This window comes from Podarcis melisellensis (genome assembly GCF_964234715.1).
Source record: "Podarcis melisellensis genome assembly, chromosome: 2".
NCBI classification, from domain to species: domain Eukaryota; kingdom Metazoa; phylum Chordata; class Lepidosauria; order Squamata; family Lacertidae; genus Podarcis; species Podarcis melisellensis.
Window position 1 is genome coordinate 79,723,234 of NC_138529.1, and position 20,177 is coordinate 79,743,410.

A 20,177-nucleotide genomic window follows, 5' to 3' on the forward strand; every position below is an offset into this window, starting at 1 on the left:
CCATGCTTGCCGGCGGCCCGCGCGGCGACGCGCTTCGCGGGGAGCTCCGGAGGCCCTTCCGCCCGCGCGGGCTGCTGACCTGAAGGGCCGAGGGGGCGCCCGCAGGTTGGCTCCTCGTCAGCGCGATGCAGGAGGGCAGAGCGGCAGGGAGCGACCTTGCGCGCCTTCCTCGCCGCCCTCCCTCCTCCCGCTCCTCCGCCTCCTCCCTCCCGCGCTGCGACTTGGAAGTGCCGCGGGTGGAAGAGGTGAAGCGATCCCGTCAGCCCTTCATCGCCGGGGCCGCGTTAACCGGGGCTTGTCACGCAGGAGCGCGCTGCCCGAAACTGACCAGGTCTCTTCCTCCGGCGGCGGCGGCGGGGCTGCGGTTCTGGCGGCGACGCCTTTCCCTCCGGCTCCCTGCTGCCGCTGATCCCAACGCGGATCGTCCTGCCTCCCGTCCTGCACTTTTTCCTGCGGACTTGCTCCGCTTCTGCCGCCTTGGAGACACTTTCGGCCCTGGCTCGCTCTTCTTCTTCTTCGTCTTCCTCCTCCTGCTGCTCCTCCCTCCCCCTGCGATGCCTGCCTGACGGCGCGCACCATCTCCTTAAAAGGCGGCCGACGCCGCGCCGCTCTCCACCAGGGTATATTAGCAGCGCGGACTTGATTTGGGACGAAGGCTGCGCTGGAGCTGCGCAGCGCTGAATGAACGCAGAGAGAGAGAGGGAGGCGGGCGAGAGGGAGAGGGAGGCGCGCGTACACACGTCGCCCAAAAGGGGACGGAGGGAGGGACCTCGTTGCGTTTCCCTGGGCAAAGTGAGCCGCGCTTCGGCCGCCCAGCTCCTCCCCACCTGACCCTCGACGACAGCGAGCTCCCTCCTTCCCGCCCAAACCTGCCGGGCTCTGCACTTCAAGGCGCCGGCGGGAGCAGCCACGAGGTCACTCGCGGAAGTAACTCCGGCGCGCCGCCGACTGCGGAGCCGAGTTGTGGTTGCCCAGCAGCGTGGCAAGCCGGTGGGGCGGGTTGCCGAGGACACCCCATTTCTCCTCACCCGCCTCAGGAACTGGAGCGAAGCCAGCCAGCCAGCCGCCCCGCTCGCGGAGCTGAGGAGAAGAGGATGGCGCCGTGACTCCGCGCCCCGCCGCGCCCCGGCTCCGCGCTCGCCCGCCCGCTCGCTTTCCCCTCTCCGCCGCCGCGCAAGCCGAGAGCAGCGTCGCTGGGAAGGCACGCCGAGGAGCGACGACACCATGCCCGGGCTCGGGAGGGCTTCCGCGGGGCTCCTCGCCCTCTTCTGGGCAGGTGTTTGCCTCAGCCTGGTGGCCGTGGCCGGCTCCGAGCAGCAGATCCCCTTGGCCGTGTAAGTGTCGCAGGGAGAGCGGGGTGGCCGAAATGGGTTGGCATGGATGGCTCCTTGTCTCTCCCCGTTTTGATTGGGGGTTGCGGGAAACGGAGCTTTATTTCTTATTATTTCCCAAATTTCCCTCCGCGGGGGAACTTTGGGCCGGCAACTGGCCGGACACGCTCGACTCGCTCCTCGCCCGCAGTCCCGCTTCAGCCGAGGAGCTCAGGGACAAGCGAATAAACACAAATACGGAGCTCTTGACAAACGCCGCCGCCGCCGCTGCTGCAGAGCGAGGTTTTGTTTTGATAAAGTTTCATCTCCGGCAAGTTTGACGAAAGAGGCCTCCCCACTCCCCTCGCCTTGCCTAGTGGAATAGCTCAACGGGGAGGGGGTTCAAACTGAGAAAGCGCACCCTTCCTGCTTTGAAATAACAAATAGTTTTGGGGCACCTGGAAGACTAAGCTAATGTCTTGTGGCTGTGAGCTTCTGTGGACCACAGTCTGCTTCCTCAGAGGTGCGCACTGTAGTCCTGAGCTGCAGGTATATATGTGAGTTGCAGCTCAGATTGTGAGTGGAGTGTTGTTGTTGTTGTTGTTGTTGTTGTTGTTAACTGTCATGCGTTACTACATTTGCCCTCCGTTCAGCATTTTAATTCTTTCTCTCTTTGCAGTGTGAAACTCTGGGCCTCTGCATTTGGTGGGGAGATCAGATCCATCGCAGCGAAATACTCAGGTTCCCAACTTCTGCAGAAGGTAAGGATCGCTTCAGGTGTACACACGGGAGTGATGGATTTAGTGCTGAAAATGGAATCCGGTTTGGTACCCTGAAGAAACAGGAACGACATCTTTCAGTCAGAGGAGATTCTCCGCTCCTCCCCTCCCTCCACACTTTTAACTGCCTGCTGTCTTTTTACACACTGCAGAGACTATAGACTTCACCGTGCACTGGTTATTTTTAGATTACTCTCCCTTTCTTAAACGGAGCCCACCCAGATGACTTTGTCTCTCTGTGGTGGAGCTATTTAGATTTAGAAGTGTGCCTGGCTTTTGTTTTGCTTCCTAGGTGGGGATTATGATGTTAGCAGCAGTTTTTCTGTGTAAACACACATGCACACACACACACAGTTCATTCAAGAGGTACAAAAACTGGGCAAATTTTATTTTGCTCTCTCTGGCTGTACTTCGTTGCAATGGGTGGGGGGTGGGGGACCCAAAGGCTTGACTATTGTTTGTCATCTCTGCAGTTTTTACAATCCTATTATTCCTCCAATCATCTCAGGCCAGTGCTGGGATGTATTACATCATTACAGATAAGGAGAATGAATGTGGTTATCTTCCTGCTCAGCTGCACAGCTGGGTAATAAGCTTGTGAAGTAGTGCAAAAACTTGAGAAATTGGGCTAAGTCTCCATAATTCTGGAGAGTAATGAGAATGGAGAATAGATTATTAGACCTTTTATAGATTATTAGAGCTTGCATCTGGTCTCATTTAAACATGCAACCTTATATTAAAATCCTGCTTTCAGATAACCTGTGTTTAAATATAGCTGTTGATGAATTAAAAATAAATGAGAAATCCAGGCCGGTGGTAAGTTGAAAAAGGGCTCCGGGGTTGCAGTTCCGCATGATTTGAAGACATGAGCTTTCGAAGTGAAATTCAGCTATCCAGATGCAATTTTTAGAGCTTGGATTGAAATGATTCAATGGACCAAGTTAAACTTTAAATAGATTTTTTTTAAAAAAACACACCAAATAAATAAGATTTTGCTCCGAATGAAGAATGTGCTGTGTATTTTGCATGGTAAGGGTTAGTGCCATTCAGATCGGTGAATTGAAACAGTTTGCTATTGATAAGAGTGCCCTTGCTCCTGTGTTGTGTTGGTAAGGCGAAGAAACTTTTATGCTTCACTAATTACCGTTAGTGCAGTAAACCTAATGGCTGTTAAAGAAACAAAACAACTGAGCAGAAAATACTCTTCCTCTCACTGTTACTTAGTATTTGAAAACGGAGATTTTTAAAAAGTATAACAGTTATGGCAGAACACAGTTCTGGGCCTGAGGTCTTTTGAAATATTTCCAAATTATTTAAGCTTTTTTATACACCAAAGTGGAATACTCAACATTTATTAAATAATGCTTCCTTCACTGATAGAATTTTTCTGTGGATACTGTGTAAAAACACCCCTTCCAGTTTTTTGTTTTTTTAAAAAGGATGGTATGGGTAAATGTCTAAAAACAGCATATACAGGCTTCCTAATCTTCTTAAAATGTACTTTAAAAAAGAGTTATTATCCAAGATATACAGCCTGAATTTTGGAAACCCCTTTGGCTCAGAATCCTTGTATAAAATGTGGTCTCTTGCCATTTTCCAAAAGTTGCGTAGAAAAATAAGGACATAAGAGTTCTGAAATGGTATTCTTTGTAATAACTCCTCATCTGCTTATGGTAGATTGTTCTGAAATAAAGAATATTATCTAAAGTAGTAGGATACCTTCCTATTGGTTGCTATACTGCAGTGTAAATAATCGGAAGCTACCACAATGCTCATTTTACATTCTCTTCATCATCTCTCAATTGCACTGGCAGTACTGTGTTCCTCTGTCTGCATCTTGATAATTGTGTATTTAATTCCCATCTGGCGGGTTGTTGTTTTTTAAAAAAATAAATATATTGTGTTTTGGTTTGAAATACCATAACTAAATGAAACAGGAAATACCAATGCTGATAGGATGGGCACTTCGAGCTGTACTACTGCTAATGTCTTTAAGCTGTCCTAGCATTTGGGTGGCATTATTATTATTATTATTATTATTATTATTATTATTAGGATTCTTAGTGTATTTTAAATTTTGACTTGGCATTTGTATTGTAAGCTATGCATTTCTCTGTAGAACTGGAGCAGCAGGATTTTGTTTCAAATATTTGTCTTTGCAATAGCTTATATTTTTAACATTGTCGAGAGAAAGGCATACCTGGTGTTTTCATTTTCAGATGTGTCAAAGTTGTGGGGGGAGGGGCGACAGTTCAAGGCATAAATAATAATATTTAGTCCACTGGAACAGTAGTAATCCAGACAGTTAGCAAGATGACATCATTGCACCATCCCAGATGTGAAACCCCTTCCTAGTGTCTGGCTGTGAAGAATAATCCATTTGGATATTGAGATAGTAGTGAGTTAACCCAAATGCTACTGGCTTTCATCTCACTTCCCAACTGCCCATTGTTGTGTCTCTATGAGTAAAAAGATACTAATGATGAGAGTAGAAACAGTGAAATTCTAATATAAGTCACACTCAAGTGCCACTGGAAGACAAAAATGAGTAAGGTGGCACCCGTGGACATGCAGTAAGATTCTCATGGTAACAAAGTATTAATCAAAGTGCCGCATAAGTGTACAGGTAGTAGTGTGAATTGTGTTTTTGTGTTCCATTTGCAAAAAGACAGAAAGGGGCTCTGCGGGATCAAAATTTAGTTTGCTTTTAATCCCAGGTATCCTGTTTCATACTTGGTTTCACTGGATAATTTGCATTTAATTTTGGATGGAAGGATAATAGAATATTTCCTAAGGCAAAGCAAAGGAATCTGTTACAGTGGATAGTGACATGAGCCATTACTCTGCAGTACTGTAGCCACCAAATGCACTAGAGTAGAAGCAATGTGGAGTGTACACATGCTATGGGCACCTTATTTAATAGCCTGGAGCAGCGTGCATAGGAAACCTGCACCTGCCTTTCGGACCGATGTTACAATGCAAGACGTAACTCTTCAAACCTTGACATACCTGTTTGGAAAGAAGTCCCATTGGGTCACTAGATTTGACTTCTGCTTCACTGTACTTAAAATCAAAGCCTAAGCTGAATTACAAAGATGCAGGACTCTGGATTGGTGCTGCAAGCCCAGTTCATTCCAGTGAAGCCTGTGATGATGATGCACTTGTTTTGGACAAGGCTGTTCTGTTCTGCACTCTGCATTGTGTTCTCTGTGTGGCCTAAATATGGTGTTGTTACCCTCCCAGCCAATGCAAGGGTCATTTAATTTTTGTTCCTCTGTGCCTTTCGATGAAATCTTAACGTATTCATAATCTCATTCTTTTCAGTAATAATTCAAGAGAGTCTGCTTCCAGACAAATAAGGATATTTCCCCATACAGGATGAATAGTTGGTTTGAGTGTCTTTCATTTACCTTTAAGGGAAACAGAGCTGTTCTTCCTGCAGTATAGTAAATGGGAGGGGGGGAAACCACAACACTGTTTCTTTGATATGGCTGATCTTCCCAGTTCCTATGCTGGTTGTCATGTAAATTTTGCGCTGTAAAGGAAATTGTCTGTATGCTTCTGTAGCGGGAGGCATATTCTTCACTTCATTAGCAAACACTGGGGTGGGGGGCATGGTGGTAAACTTGGATTTAGCTCCAAATATATCCAACTTGCCCATTTGCAATGAAGTTTAGAGGAGGGGTTTGAATGATCATGATTTTATCTGCACCTTGGAAAAGTGTTCCTGTTCATTTTCTAGGCTGGCATACTGTAAAGTACAACCATATTTGCCAAATATAACACATAATTCACCGAATACACCCATTCATTGCAGTTGTGCTTACGCTGGTGAAGTTCCTGTACTTTTTGTGGTTGCAGATTATTTGAATGACAATAAAAGCCTAGTACAATACTTCACTATAAAAGGTGACATTTTTACATCCCAGATTAAAGGCAGGGTTTAAAGGCGTGCGACCATGTTTTCTTCTACGGTGGGACCTGCTGAATCCTGAAATCTGTTTGCGTTCTAAAGTTTTATCATTGTTAAAGTTATCCGTTAACAATAGTTGCTCTTGTTAGATATAGTAAGCTATAGTGTACCTATAGCAATTGTTCACAGAGATACAAATTTCTGCCTTTAACTTAAAGAGCAATGTAAATGGAATGAGAACACCCAAAATTTCTTTAATTATGCAGCCTATTTCCTGAGATGTCAATTGTAGAGGTTTGCACACATGCATGTCCTAATGGAATTTCTTGGGCTTTAATTAGAAACTCCCCCTTGTTTTTTTATTATCTGTAGTATAAGCATAGGCAATACCTTTAATAAATTGACTCACTCTTTAAAGAACAATATATTCTGCTCCTTTTCATACTATGGAGCTTATACTTTAACAGCACTGTTCATTAATAATTTGCATCAGGGACTTTTCATTTCTGATTGCACACGGAAGAGATATATGCTTTTCTGTGGTCTTTTCAGGTCTTCCTTAAGTATGGTGTTCGCTTAAACCTAGGTCTGCACTGCAGGTATCTTGTCTGGTGCAGGCGTTGGCTTACATTGCTGACAATGCATTTGCTCTTGGTTATCTGATACGTCCAGGGCATTATAAGCACAAATGAATTCACATGTATAGGACTCTTCTAGGGCGAGTGGGCTGTCACTGGGGATGCATGGACCACATCTATCATCATGCTAGGTTCGCATCCCCTTTCTTTAAAAAGAAATGCAGATGAGAACTGTGCAGTCACAGTAATGATTATGTCTGCTTTCTGTGTTATTTCTCATCATGGAGAATTGTTGAGAGAAGAATTGTGCCAAGTGTATTCAAGGTTAAAAATAAGAAAGAATACTCTTTTTTCCCATTGAATCCTGCAGCTGAAGTGGATGAAAGCAACCGTCATAATATTTGAATAACAGCATTTCTAGCTATACACGCTCTTGAAGTTTGGTATGTTGTTGAGGTGGATTCCCCCCCCCCCCGCCACCACCCCATAAAAACATGGCGGCTGTGCAGATAGAGGCCACTGGTTAGCTGATACAGGTTTGGTGCATTTCACAAATGAGACAAAGTAGGTGCCTCAAAGTGGTACGGCTCACCTTGTCTAGAAATGCTTGAGATGAATCTTCCCAGTGAGTCTGCTACCTACTATTTTAACTTCTTTCTCTTACAGTATCTACAATATGGCAGTGTCAATCCCTCTTGATCTCAGATCTGTACCCTTCACCCCTACCCCATTCTACTGGGCATAGAGACCATGAGAGTTTGTACAAAGACTGGATCCAGAACAGAGCCTATTGAGGAACTGTACATAAAGAGTGTCACACCTCAAGGGGGTGGTGAGGGAGTAGCAAAGCTGTAGCAAAAGAAGGATGGCATATTAGTGAGAATGTGACAAAGTGTGACTGCGTGTGTGTTTGAGCATGTGAGAAATGCTTGTAAAAGTAAGGAATTCTTCACGGGCAGTTCGTACTACGCGGGGTACTTGAGGAGTAGTTGAAGAGGAAATGTCAGGGGAATTGAAAATTACACCTGCCAAGAGGGATAAAAGTACTTGGTTGCTTAGAAGGAATATTAACACCTAAATGGCAAAAAATGAAAGAAATGCGGGACAAAAATCCAGAGACGGAAAGTGAAAGGATTACCACAGGGTGGTTCACTTCTGAGTCCCGTTCTCTCCCAACCCTGAGAAAACCGGAATGCCATATCAGGGAAATAAGGCAAACCTATGTTTTAAATAGATGTTTTTAAAAACAGCTCTCTTGAATTTGCTCTTCCAAAGAAACTGGAGCAGCCAGTGAGGCAGGTGGCATTGTTTGAGGGTGTGTGCTGTGTTTGGTGGTGGGGTGAACACGGGTAGTGCCGCCTCATCCCAGGATTGGAACCTGACTAGCTGGTTGGGAACAGAAGCTTCCATGGCATGCTTACTTAAGAATGTGCAGGAGGCTGATCTGCAACAAAATATTCTCCTACGAAACAAGAGGCCCCACAGATCTGGTGTGAAAAGTGGTTTTTCAAATGAATTCAGGTCTCACCTCCATTAATTTTGTACATTTTAGAGATGTGTGGTAGACAGACTAATAAAATAAGTCATGCAAGACTGCACCATGAGTTCAGTGCTGAGATTTTCTCTTGCCCGGTACGATGCAGAAGTAGGTATACCTAACTGAGACCAAGAAAAATACATAGATTTAAGCATACTTAACTCTGCATAGGGCTTCAGCCTCATGTTCAAGCTCAGTTTTTTATAATGTTAGCAATGCTTTCATTTTTTGCTTCATTGTCCATGCAGATGTTTCGCTTAGGACAGCAATGGTATACAGTATAGGCATGCAGGGTGGCACCAGCATTTATATATAAGAGGATGGTTTGATTTTTTAAAAGGGTGTGTTTTGCATTCTTGTTGCATTCCTCCCTTCAAGGTTTTGTGTTCTAAACCTTCTTTTTTTGGAAACCAAGGGTTGAGAGGTGAGACTATACAGACTTATAAAAACTGGAGGCTTCAGATAAATTAACATTCAGCTAACACATCTGATTCACACAGAACATCTATCTTTAGTTTTAAAATACATAATTGTTTCTTGAATTCCTCAATTTTTCATTTATATTGATCTAGAAAAAACGTGCCCCAGTCATCTTGACATTAATTGCTCTTCTTTCTCCTGTTCTTGGCATGCTTAGTTTTTCTTTCTTAAGTATTCCCCACCAAGCTACTGCAGTTAATACTGTCATTACTGGGGGATGGGTCAGTAAGATTATGAGAGTTCCTACAAATTAAGGAAAGGCATGAATGACAGTCTTGTTGAGCTGCAGCTTTATTTTTATGACAGTTTTAGTCCATGACTTCAAGCCTCCAGTGCAGCAATCATGAAGATGCAAGTTAATAACGTTAAAAGAAAATACTATTGTCATTTTAAATATACAAGAATAAATAGTGTTAATCATGCTAATACCAAGCCGTAAATCCCAAGTATAAATAGTTTAGTATTTTGGGCTCAGCAAAAATCACTGTAGGATTACTGTTCAGTTAACATTAAAATCATTAACTAAATATACAAAAATATATGCAAGGATGCAAAATGCCTTCAATCATAGCCTCGGCCTTTGAAATTGCTTGTTTTCTCCATTTGCTTGCTAACTCCTTTTAATTATGCCATGTACTTAAGTAGCTTGGGCCAGGTTCTAAATAGTCTTCTTTAGGCTTGGGGTCTGCCCAGTGAAAAGTAGAATTTTCCAGACCAACGAACCTTATATCACAAAGCTGCTTTTCAACTTTCTCCCAACTTCAGAATCATAGTATGGCTGCTCATTTACTGATTCTTACTGAAGTCAATATAATTGATAGATTGAAAGATTTGCTATGAGCATTTATTCTGCCTGCATTATGTGTTTGTATTCAATTTCATACCTGCCCTTTAGCTGGTAACACTTGAGCTCAGGATGAGGTACATGGGGACTAACCAGACCCTTACCTGCTCAGCTTTAGTGAGGTGGCCACATCATGTACGCAAAAGCCATGCCCCAGACTAATGAAAATGCATGCTTTTCATACAGTAGTCACATTACAGGTGTTAGAGGGCGAAAGTACCTCTTCGCACAATGCATAATTAATTTATAGAACAACACAAAATGTAGCAATAGCTTTAGAAGGTGTGTAACAGAACAACAAGTGGAAGAATTAGTGACAGAGTGCACTGGAATGGTGGATAGAGTCAGATGGAGTGACAGGTTGACATTTAGGAAGAGTGGCTATGGAGAAAGACTGAAGATTGAGTGAGATTAGAAAGAGTGGAGGGATAGGTAAAAGGCTGGGAGTTAGCCTGCTGTTAGTGGAGAGATCAACACCTTTATTTGTATTCCTTTATTTACCAAATGACTCCATGTTTTGATTGCTGTTTTCCATACATAAATATATGCATTGCTTTTTTAAGTTTATAGAATATGTTCTGGTCGGGGTGACTCTAGGTTAGTGGTAGGACTGGTTGGTAGGATGGGGTGGCAATGCATCATGAGCTCCCTGACCATGGCATCACTGCCATGTACTGGGGCAGAATTTGTCAGGGTGGCGGCAAACAGGGTGGCTGTAGCCCTGTCCCAAGACCACTCCAATAAGTGGCAACAGTGCTGCTGTCAGGAGGCCATTGCCTCTGGCTACTCCTTATCAGATCTCACTCCAGGTTCTGGCTTTGAATTACACAACCATGGAAATAAAAGGAGAGCCCTTCTTGTCTCTCTAAATCTGTAGATAGCGACAGTAGAGAAGTCTGGACCAAATGGACTAGCTAAGCTAGTGGTGGTGAACCTTTTAGAGATCAAGTGCCCAAACTGCTACCCAAAAAACCACTAACATATTTTGTCTTAAAAGAAAAACACAATAACAGAGCTTTCAATCATACAAACAACTTTTGTATTGAACGGTAAACGTTTGCATTATCCTTGTTTGGGAAATCATGAAAAAGGGAATTACTCCCAGACAACATGGCCGTTTTGATAATTCCCCGTCAAGAAACTCTTCTTTGGGTGATTTCAAAGCAGAAGCTGAATGCCCATCTGCCATGGATGCTGTAGTTGTGATCCCTGCATCTCAGAGGGGTTGGACTTAGATGACCCTCGGGTTACCTTTCAACTCCCCACAATCCAATGAAAAAAACAAAACAGTCTCCTTTGCCCTCTGCTGTGTATCCCCTAGCAGGGAGGATCTTGCACTTACCCATGGCGATGGGAGAGAGTTCAGCTCAAAGGTTTGCTTCCTGGTCTGGCCAAGTAGGTGAAAGGAAATCCCAGAGTGAAGCCCAGAGACGCATAGTGGTTCAGCGCTCCGCTGCCGTCAGTCACAGCCTGGAAGGGAGGCGCCGTAGCACAGAGTTTGTAGGGGCAGCGCGCATGCCAAGTAGAGTCATGCATACGTGAGTAGCCAGTTTGCTGCCCACAGGCTGCAGTTAAAATGTGAACATTCCATTCTGCTGTCTTAAAGCGCCTTGGTGCCGAACTGTCAGTAAGCCTGGCGGCATTTTGCTTCCTCCTGCATGAGCGGGGTTAGAAGTGCAGCCCGGCGGGCTAACCATCGAATCATACGATTGCTGGGAGTTGGAAGGGGCGACGCTGCATGTTCCCACAGAGAGGGCTCTGAGTGCCCCCTCTGGCACACATGCTATAGGTTTGCCACCACTGAGCTAGGCGATTGTTCTAGTAACCTCCCTGGACCAGGGCCTTTTAGAGAACCCCTGAAGTATCACAAGGGGATTAGTCTTTCCCTGGCCATTAGGTGTGATCAGGGCTGGCCCAAAAGGTTGCGCTGCCCATAGCAAAGGACAAGATGGAGCCCTTTCCCATTCCATGTATAAACCTGGAAGGGACTAGCGGTTGAAACTTCAGTACTGGTGACAGGAAAGCATCCCCCACCATACCTGAGAGCAGGGCACCAGGCAGGCTATGTGGTACATACAGATCTGTCCTCCTTGGCACTCAGCACCTCCTCCCTGATACAACCACCTCACTCTGTCTCATGGTAGGGCATGATCGCTTTGTGGTGAGCCTTAAAGAAAGGCCACTCAGTAAGCTGCAGGTCTGAATGGGAATTTTCATCTGGTTTTCCCACATTTAAACCCAAATATTGATTCCTTTTGTTTGGAAGCTTTCTTGATTCCTTTCGAAAGTCTTCAGAGCTTCAGAGCTTTTGGAAAAAGTCTGGAAGCTTCTCTATGGTCTGCATTAGCCACCAGTTGACAGAGACTAATTGTATTCCTCCTAATTTCTTATTATTGTTTCCATGGATTTCAGCTTGTTTCTTGAGATGTGTGATCCTGAACCATGTAATCTGTGTTTGCTTCAGTGTAAATGTAATATTGTTTAGATTTCTTTTTAACTGAAAGAAAAAATAAATGTCATTTCAAGCCATTTGGTGCTTACTCACCTCAGTGTTGTCTCACCCTGCTACTTTCACTGCATTTTGCATGCATGGGATGATCCCATTACTTTTATGATTAAATGTGAAGTGCTCTGCCTTTGATATGTGATTTGATATGTGATGGAAATATGAGATGCCTTCAATTCATTTATAGCACATTCATATTACGTTTTCAATAAAAAGTCTCTTAATATAGAAATTTTAAGTGGATGATCCAAAGAGAATACATTAGCTTTTTTTTTATTTCAAGAGCTAATTTTCTTCTATAATTCATCTATAGCTGGTTTTGTTGTCTCACATCCTTTTTGGGTATCGGGGCGGGGGGGAAGAGACAGAAAAAGAAAAAACCTTTCATGTTCAAGGGATCTGGCCACATTGACATAATTAAAAATTACAGTCCAAAGATCATCAGAACCCGTAAACAAACCCCAAACATCTCCCAAAGCAAGCTGTTTCAATACCACAAAATTTGAGAGCAGGAAATGGTAGCTTCCTCATTTTATATCTTAACATTGCTTACACACAAGCCATCTCTTACTCAGGTGGTAAACCTGCATCATTAGTATGTAAAGTGTGTAATGAACTGCTAGTATGTAATGCCTGCATGTAAGCTGTTTTCCTGAGGGGGGAAAAAGCCTCAAGTAGATTATATATTTTAATAATTATCTCTTTTAAACCGAGGAACACAAACGGTTTTTCGAATCCAAGTGGTGTAGTGGTTAGAGCACTGGATATGGGTGACGAGGGTTCAAATTCCTACTCAGCCATGCAAGTTGCTGGGTGACCTTCGGCTGATCATCGCCTCTTAGCCTAACCTACCTCACAGGGTTGTTGTGAGGATAAAAGATGGGGCACCTTGAGATCCTTTGCTATAAATGTAATAATAAGAAATACATGTAAATTTGTTTTTTATTCATTTTCTGTCCCGAGTTTCTCTGGGTATCTTAGCCCTTTTCAGACATTATACGTAAGAAGGACTGACTTATCCAATGTGCCCCTGCTCATACACTAGGATTGTCAGGGGAGGCCCTCTTGTGTGTTCCAAAATAGTCCCCAAATAGATGACCTTCTATCACACTGGGAAGGACTTCCTGTTACCGTGGTCTTACTGGCTTGCAGCAAACAGTTTTCTGTTAGAAGGACCCCTCTATTTGAAGGTGTACAAATCAAGGCAAAGGTTCCCAAGAAAGGAAAGCAGGAGAGGCTTTGAAGTTGCCCATTGGCAGTCAGCATATGGACAGTAGACAGAGAAGGTGAGGAGAGAGGGAGTGGCCCATCCCGGGGGGGGGGGGCTGCCATCGCAGCAGACACGTGCCACTTGCTGTGCACCCTGTGATGCACAATGCGTGCCCTGTGACGCATGTCACACCCCCCGTGATGCATGCTAGCCATGCTCCTGCCTGTTCCCTGCTCCAGGTGCTGGAGCATGTCGCTCCTCCACTGGACAGAGGCGGGCACACGTCACTAGGTCACAATCTTACCTGCTATGTTTAGTTGTATTTCCCTTCAGTTTACAGCATTTCTTTCTACATTTGCATCAACATATAAATTATTCTTAATGTTTCATCTACGTATAAATTATATTGAAATATGCTCCTACATAGAAAAAGGCATATTGCCCTACTTTCTGAAGGCACTTCATTTCCTCTTTTGTAGCAATGTGTTAGTGACCCAACTACATCCTTTTTAGGAGGGCTTTGGGCCTGTGGTAGCTTTACTGAATCCTACTGGCCTTTCTCGATTGCCTCTCCAGTGGTGCTATATCTTGTTCTGGATTTTACTTGCACTGTCTCTCTGTATGATGATTTGAATGATGTTGGGCTTTTTTTTAAAAAAAAAATATCTGTTTCTTTCTCTTATTAATTCCTTTGGATTCTTTTAATGCTTATCTTTGCTGTTCTTGCTCTTCCTTTTTGTTTTTATCTAGTGCTTGCTGATTTATGGTTTTAATTGTATTTTTATTTTCTTGTGAGCAGCCTTGAACTTTTAGGAAAGGCAGGAAATAAATAAATAAATAAATAAATAAATAGGTAAAGATGAGTATAGAATTAATGCTCTAGGTGGGCAGCTCTACCTTTGACCTTCAGATGTTCCTTAAAATAGAGCAGCCGCATGTATAAGTGGGGTCCATGTTCAGACATTATAATGAATAGGTCAGGACATGGAGCCTGTGGCGCTGGTGGATGTTAATTCTGTATGCATATCACATCTGAAAAAGACACCTTGGTTGACAAGCTCAAGTTGCCAAAATTGGGTTTTACATGTTTTAAATGGTTTCACCTCAGGCAGGTAGGCACAGAAATGTGAACAGCATTCACTTCACACAGATATGTGAACTTCTAGTATCTTGAAACTTCCTAATCTTGACATTAATCTTTCCCAGTTTGTTGAGCTAGAACCATAGTTGTTCCTAGGAAATACGGGATAAAAGATAATGTATCATTTTGCCTGTATAGATGCAATCTTTATACGACTAAAAGTTTACTTTGGTTACGTTAGCATAATACTTCTCATTTCAGTAAACAGAAGATGCAAGTGTTAAGTCATGCGCAAGGGCTCCAATTTGCTGTGTATTTCAGGCTTCGTGTTTTCAGCATATGATTCTTGTAATTCAATTTGGACAAATGTTTCAGTGTTTCTTATCTGTGCCATTGTTCCATCTCCATTTCTTCACTGTCAAGCTCCTATTTTCTTTTATAGTTAATTTTTAAAAGCTGATTTTACCCATATCCATCTATTCCCCGAAGAGTCCTTACTAATAGAAGGTGGAAGGTGGTTGTATCCTATAAAATGTTTCACACCACAGCAGAGTTTTTGGAATGTATATATTCAGCATAGATTTTTTAAATTAAAAAACAAAAACAAACACCCTTTCTCATCGCCTCAAAAGGAGGAAGCATATGTGCATGGGAACTGTGTGAAAATTAGTACTGGGACAATGTGTTGGGGGGCACAAGGTGTATGCAGACCCCCAAAGCTGTAAATGGCATTATCATTGCACATGATGAGGTTGTTGTTGTGCATGACCATCATTCATGGGCTATCAAAGTTTGATGCAGTGGCCCAGGTACAAAATAATGGTAATTCTTGGAGACATGTGTCAAGCTTAATGATTGTGAACGTAAGCATTTTGTCCGGAATCTTACCTGGGGGCAAACCTAGAAAACTTTGAGTGATATAATCACTGCTCAGATCTCCCTAACCCTAGTGGAGAAAGAAAGGACAAGTGGGAATATGTGTTGTATTCCTTTTTTCATTGGGCTGGATAGCACCATTCAGGATAACACTTGTCAGTGGTACACCCATTCTCCTGTCTGTGTACCAGGGAAAAGGCTCAAAAGTCTGTGGAGTGTTGATTGCTTCCTTATCAAACTAGCAATCTTGAAAAGACAGAATTCAGATGACAGCACTGCTTTTGCAAACTAGTTCAAATTACAAACGTTCCAAATCTTGCATAGTTTTGCTAATGTTGCTGCTGTTTGGCATCCATTTCTTTTCTGGCATCTTCTTCTCTGCACTATTTTCCTTATTCCTGTTTTTCCCTCCAGTCCTTGGCCTTGCTTGTTCTCATCCTCAGTGTCCAGACTGAAGCTTAATGCAGTTGGTGCTGGCAAACCACATGACTTTGTTTATAAGCATTTGGTGCTCTGGGATTAGGTAGACAGCCTGATGGAGTTGAATTCCACTTTAGGGAACAGGACGTCCTGGTTACTGCTGGTACCTTTTACCAGCTCTGGCTAGTCACACCCTTTCCTAGATTATAATTAGGAATTTTATTTATCCCCCATCCTTCACCAGGGCATGTCACAACAATTTAAAAGCCAAGATATCCCCCCCCTCAAAACAAATTTCAATCACAAGGACAGATTCTATCTACTCATACCCTAGTCACAGGGTATTTGATGTGTTCTCTGTGGGGCCATCTTTGAATATTTATTTTATTTTATTTTATTTCATTTATTTCTTTTAAGAAATGCTTTCTATGAGACACCTTTAAATGATTTCACAGCAAAAAAAAAAAAAAAGAACACAAGACATCCACAATAAAACATAACATAAAACAATTTTGTATACAGAAACAGTTAAAACCATTACATAAAAAATAAATAAATTAAAACCATTTCAGTTCAAGTGCGGATACTGACTGGTTACAAGGTTAATTGCGGCTTGCAGGTTGGATCATGCAACCCTGCTATTATGTCATCACCGTTGGTTGCTAATTTGTTTCCAGGCTCAATTTAGAGGGTTGGTCTTGACCTTTAAAGCCCTAAGCAGCCTGTGATCAAGATATATTCACAGCTGTCTCCTCCCATATGAAAACTTCCAGTCCTGCAGTGGACATTGGAGTCCTGCTGAATTTCCTTGTTCTATACAACTATTAAAGGTGTGGGAGCCCTGGCCTCTTTTTCACTTGGCCACCGGAGAGGTGGGCATGAAGGAGAGAAGTAGAACTTTCACTGTGATGGCATCACAGCTGTGGAATACCATTTTGTGGGGTGTTCAGCTGACTCAATCTCTGCTTGCCTTTCAGTGGGCAATGTGTATCAATCTTTGCATGCAGAAGCTGCTAGATTGAATGAGTGTGTGTTGGCTGTTATGGTATTTTAATTTTATTTAATGATTTATATTTGGGGTACTTTAGTTACGGCTTTGAACTTTTGACTTGATCTTCACAGCTTTGGCTTGGGATGAGATGGAGGGGAAATGATTTCCCTCCCCCCAAAAGTATTTTTTGTGTCTGGAGGTATGCTTACTGTTGGCAGTGTTGACAGTTTCTCTTTTTTTTATAACTCCCCAACCATTTTACCTACTGCCTGTAAAGGTACCATTGCAGTCAGCAACTGCTGACTGTGCCACTCTTTCCCCCAGAATGTCCCTGCAAGGAAACTCCTTTTTTGGGGGTATAACAACATCCCAGGGGTATTCTGGAGCAGAATAATGGTAGTTTGCAGGCACCAATCATGGTGAGGAGCTTTGCTGCACTGTCACAGGAAATGGCAGAGAAAGAAGGGGGGGAATGCTGTGGTCTTCAATGATAAGCCAGAATTGGTGGCTGGCGCAGTGGTGCTGGGATGCAGTTGCATAACCAGTTTCCTAACATGGAGCTTGTTGCCAATAACAGAGAGGGAGAGGAGTCAGGAGGCCAGCATGGTGCAGACACAGCAGCAGAGCCAATCCAGTGCTTCTCCTGTACTGACCTCACTACCACCTTATGCCTCTCACTCTTCGTTACCAGCAGTGATCTCTGTGTTAGGAAGCCAGGTAGGCAACACTGCTCCACCTCTGTGGTCATGAATTTAATAAACACTCCCTGAAACTCATGGGGAAAATTCATATCCTTGAAAAATACTCCAGATGCACTCCACATTCTGCCCCCTGTACACAGAGTGCTGAATGGAGGTGGGTGAGGTTTCTCAATAGCCGTAGGATTTTTCATTTCATTTATTTATTTAACAAGATTTATGTTGTTTCCCTGTGTTCTACATCCCCCATGCCCTGCTGTAACTCGGCCTAAACGCATGCAACTAAAACAGCTGCATATCATCCCCTCCCCATTTGTCCTCCTCTGGCAATGCAGCCGTAGTTTTGCTTTCCCCCCTGCCATGCCCTTGACCTCAGGGAAGCACAGGATGTCAGGCAGCTCCGAAGCTCCCAAACACTTCATCCCAGCACATAATGCTGTTACTAATCTGATGAGCTCGTTTGGGCCCCTATGATTCTCAAAGGTTAGTTTGCATTCATCTGTCCGACATGGTGGCTTAAAGCATTTTGAACCACTTTGAGTTGAGCTCAGAGGTAAGCATGCTAATATCTATCTATCTATCTATCTATCTATCTATCTATCTATCTATCTATCTCCTTAGACAGAGGATACCCCCATCACTGGAAAGCGTTTATAGTCAGTTTCATTTGGGCTGCAAAGCTTACAAACAGAACTGGTAAGCTCTTTTGCCTATGATAAACCTCACATAAGAGTTCCCCTTGATGGATCTATGAGAGTTTGATTTACTTAAAGGTATTCTGAGGCATTGGCTTGCGCATCCCCTTATCGGTTCTCTTTTAGAATGTCTAAATATGTTATTTTCTTATTAATGTTTATCAGAATTTCCTGATGTTGGATTCAGATATGTTGATTAGGATCTAAATTGGAAAATGCAACCAGTAACGCCACTGGATGTACTACAAGCAAACCCTGACTGAGTCTTTTTCCAAGGCTTTGAAGCATCTTTTAAAAATCACTTCCCTTTGACGGCTGGATTTAAAAATGTTCTACTGAAATGCCACAGGCGAAGGAAATAAGAAGATTCCATTTTCTGTCCAGAGGAAATTAGCTTGGCTATGCAGATTTGCGCCTCATTTGAGTCTGCAGATGTTGTTCTGTGGATTCAGGATATGTGTATTCTCTGCTCTTGAAAAAATGTATCAGAATTTTCACTAAGCTCCCGACTTCCAAATTATTTGTTCATCTGAGAAGAAACGCTCAAATTCTGCTCTAAATTTTGCTTTAGGCGAGATCTTATCAACTTTGCTTACTTTATTCACTAGGGGTGTGGGTGGCACTGTGGTCTAAACCAGTGTTTTTCAACCTTTTTTGGGCAAAGGCACACTTGTTTCATGAAAAAAATCACGAGGCACACCACCATTAGAAAATGTTAAGAAAATTAACTCTGTGCCTATATTGACTATATATAAAGTAATTCTCTTGAATAGGAATCAAATAAACACAAAGAAAGTATTTTATAATTACTTTATTATGAAATAGTAAGTAAACAGAAATATGAAAAATTATAAAATACTTTATTTTTAAATCTTTCAAATTTTTCAATTTTTCCCACAACACACCAGGCAACATCTCGCGGCACACTAGTGTGCCGCGGAACAGTGGTTGAAAAACACTGGTCTAAACTACTGGCCACATGACCTGAAAAGCTGTCTGTGGACAAACACTGGCTCCCTTGGCCTGAAGTGAGATGAGTGCTGCACCCCATAGTCCCTTTTACCTTTTACCTTTACCTTTACTTTATTCACTATCACCTAGAGGGGTGGGATGTAAGGACTGTAACCTTGAATATTATGTATTTACAAGGTTCTGCCACTTATTCTCACAACAACCCTGGTTGAGAGAATGTGACTAGCTCAAGGTCAATTAACAAGCGGTTGAGCTGAGTGGGTATTTGAACCTAGGTCTTCCCAGTCTATATCTTAACATTCCATCACACTCTGTGCCCTGTCTTTGTACTGCAATGTGGGCAGGAAGTGAGGAAGTGCTGCCCTGATTTTATCCTCCTGAATTTACAGTGCTAGACCAAGGGTTGGCATAGTGCAGTCTCCCCTTTTCAGGTGTGTTGGAGGAACAAGGGGACTTTGGATCTGGTGCTTCCATGCTTGCCCTTCCATGCTTTAGCACTCTCCGCATCTCTGAATTTTCCCCACACTACTGGAAGACACCCCGCCTTCAGCACAACGTCAGCATGGGGGCCCCTCTGCTGTTCATACACTACATCATAGGACCCTTTTCCCAACCTTCAAGTGGAAATAGGATTGCACTCTTAGAATGTATACATTTAGGTAAATTATTAAACTTAGATAATATTTAAATCACTAGTTCCTGCATTCTGAAGTTGCACATAAACAAGGAAAACTGAGACCAGTTTATTTCTTTTGCAACTCTCTCTTTTATCCAGCTTTGCAGCGTCTTTGTTTTAATTTGATGTCTCTGCATATACTTGACTAAAATGTTGTGTTGACTTGTTAATTCTGGCAGTTGAGCAACCTTCTTGCCATCAAAGTGTTGTACTCCATTTTGTCACCCCCCCCATACTACCGGTAATGATCACTAGAATGAAACCGTTGTAAATAATGATCTAGTCTTTGATCTGGGAACTGCATTCATTCAAATCATTTCTTCCCCATTTGAACAATTAGAGTAGTTTAAATATATATATATATTTGGGAAGGGGAAGGGTGCTTTCCTCTGTAACTAATAAAAAAGTAACAAAGGCAGTGTTTACCTCATCAATAAGGACACACAATTAATTCAATTCTGTGCATTTCACTTGCAATTAAATTGCTTCCTCTGCATAGAGCTCCCCCCCCCGAAAAGGGGTGAGGGATTTTATAACAGACAGAAAGATATGTGTAAATGTGACTGAATTTAAAAGAGAGAGAGGAAAACAAAAAATAGTATTCACATTAA

The 20,177-nt window shown here is 43.0% G+C and overlaps 1 protein-coding gene across 3 annotated transcripts in view; it reads left to right on the forward strand.

The window, feature by feature from the left end:
- The first annotated feature begins 1,032 nt into the window (after positions 1-1,032).
- Positions 1,033-20,177, forward strand: part of CACNA2D3 (calcium voltage-gated channel auxiliary subunit alpha2delta 3) — a 514,138-nt gene continuing 494,993 nt past the window's right edge. For 2 of the 3 annotated variants that reach the window (XM_081898304.1, XM_081898305.1), the window contains exons 1-2: positions 1,033-1,334; positions 1,990-2,071. In XM_081898304.1, coding sequence (XP_081754430.1) covers positions 1,225-1,334; positions 1,990-2,071 — 192 coding nt within the window. In that variant the 5' untranslated portion in view covers positions 1,033-1,224. Of the gene's footprint in view, positions 1,335-1,769; positions 1,868-1,989; positions 2,072-20,177 lie in introns of those variants that run through there. The other variant, XM_081898306.1, reaches the window with a different exon arrangement.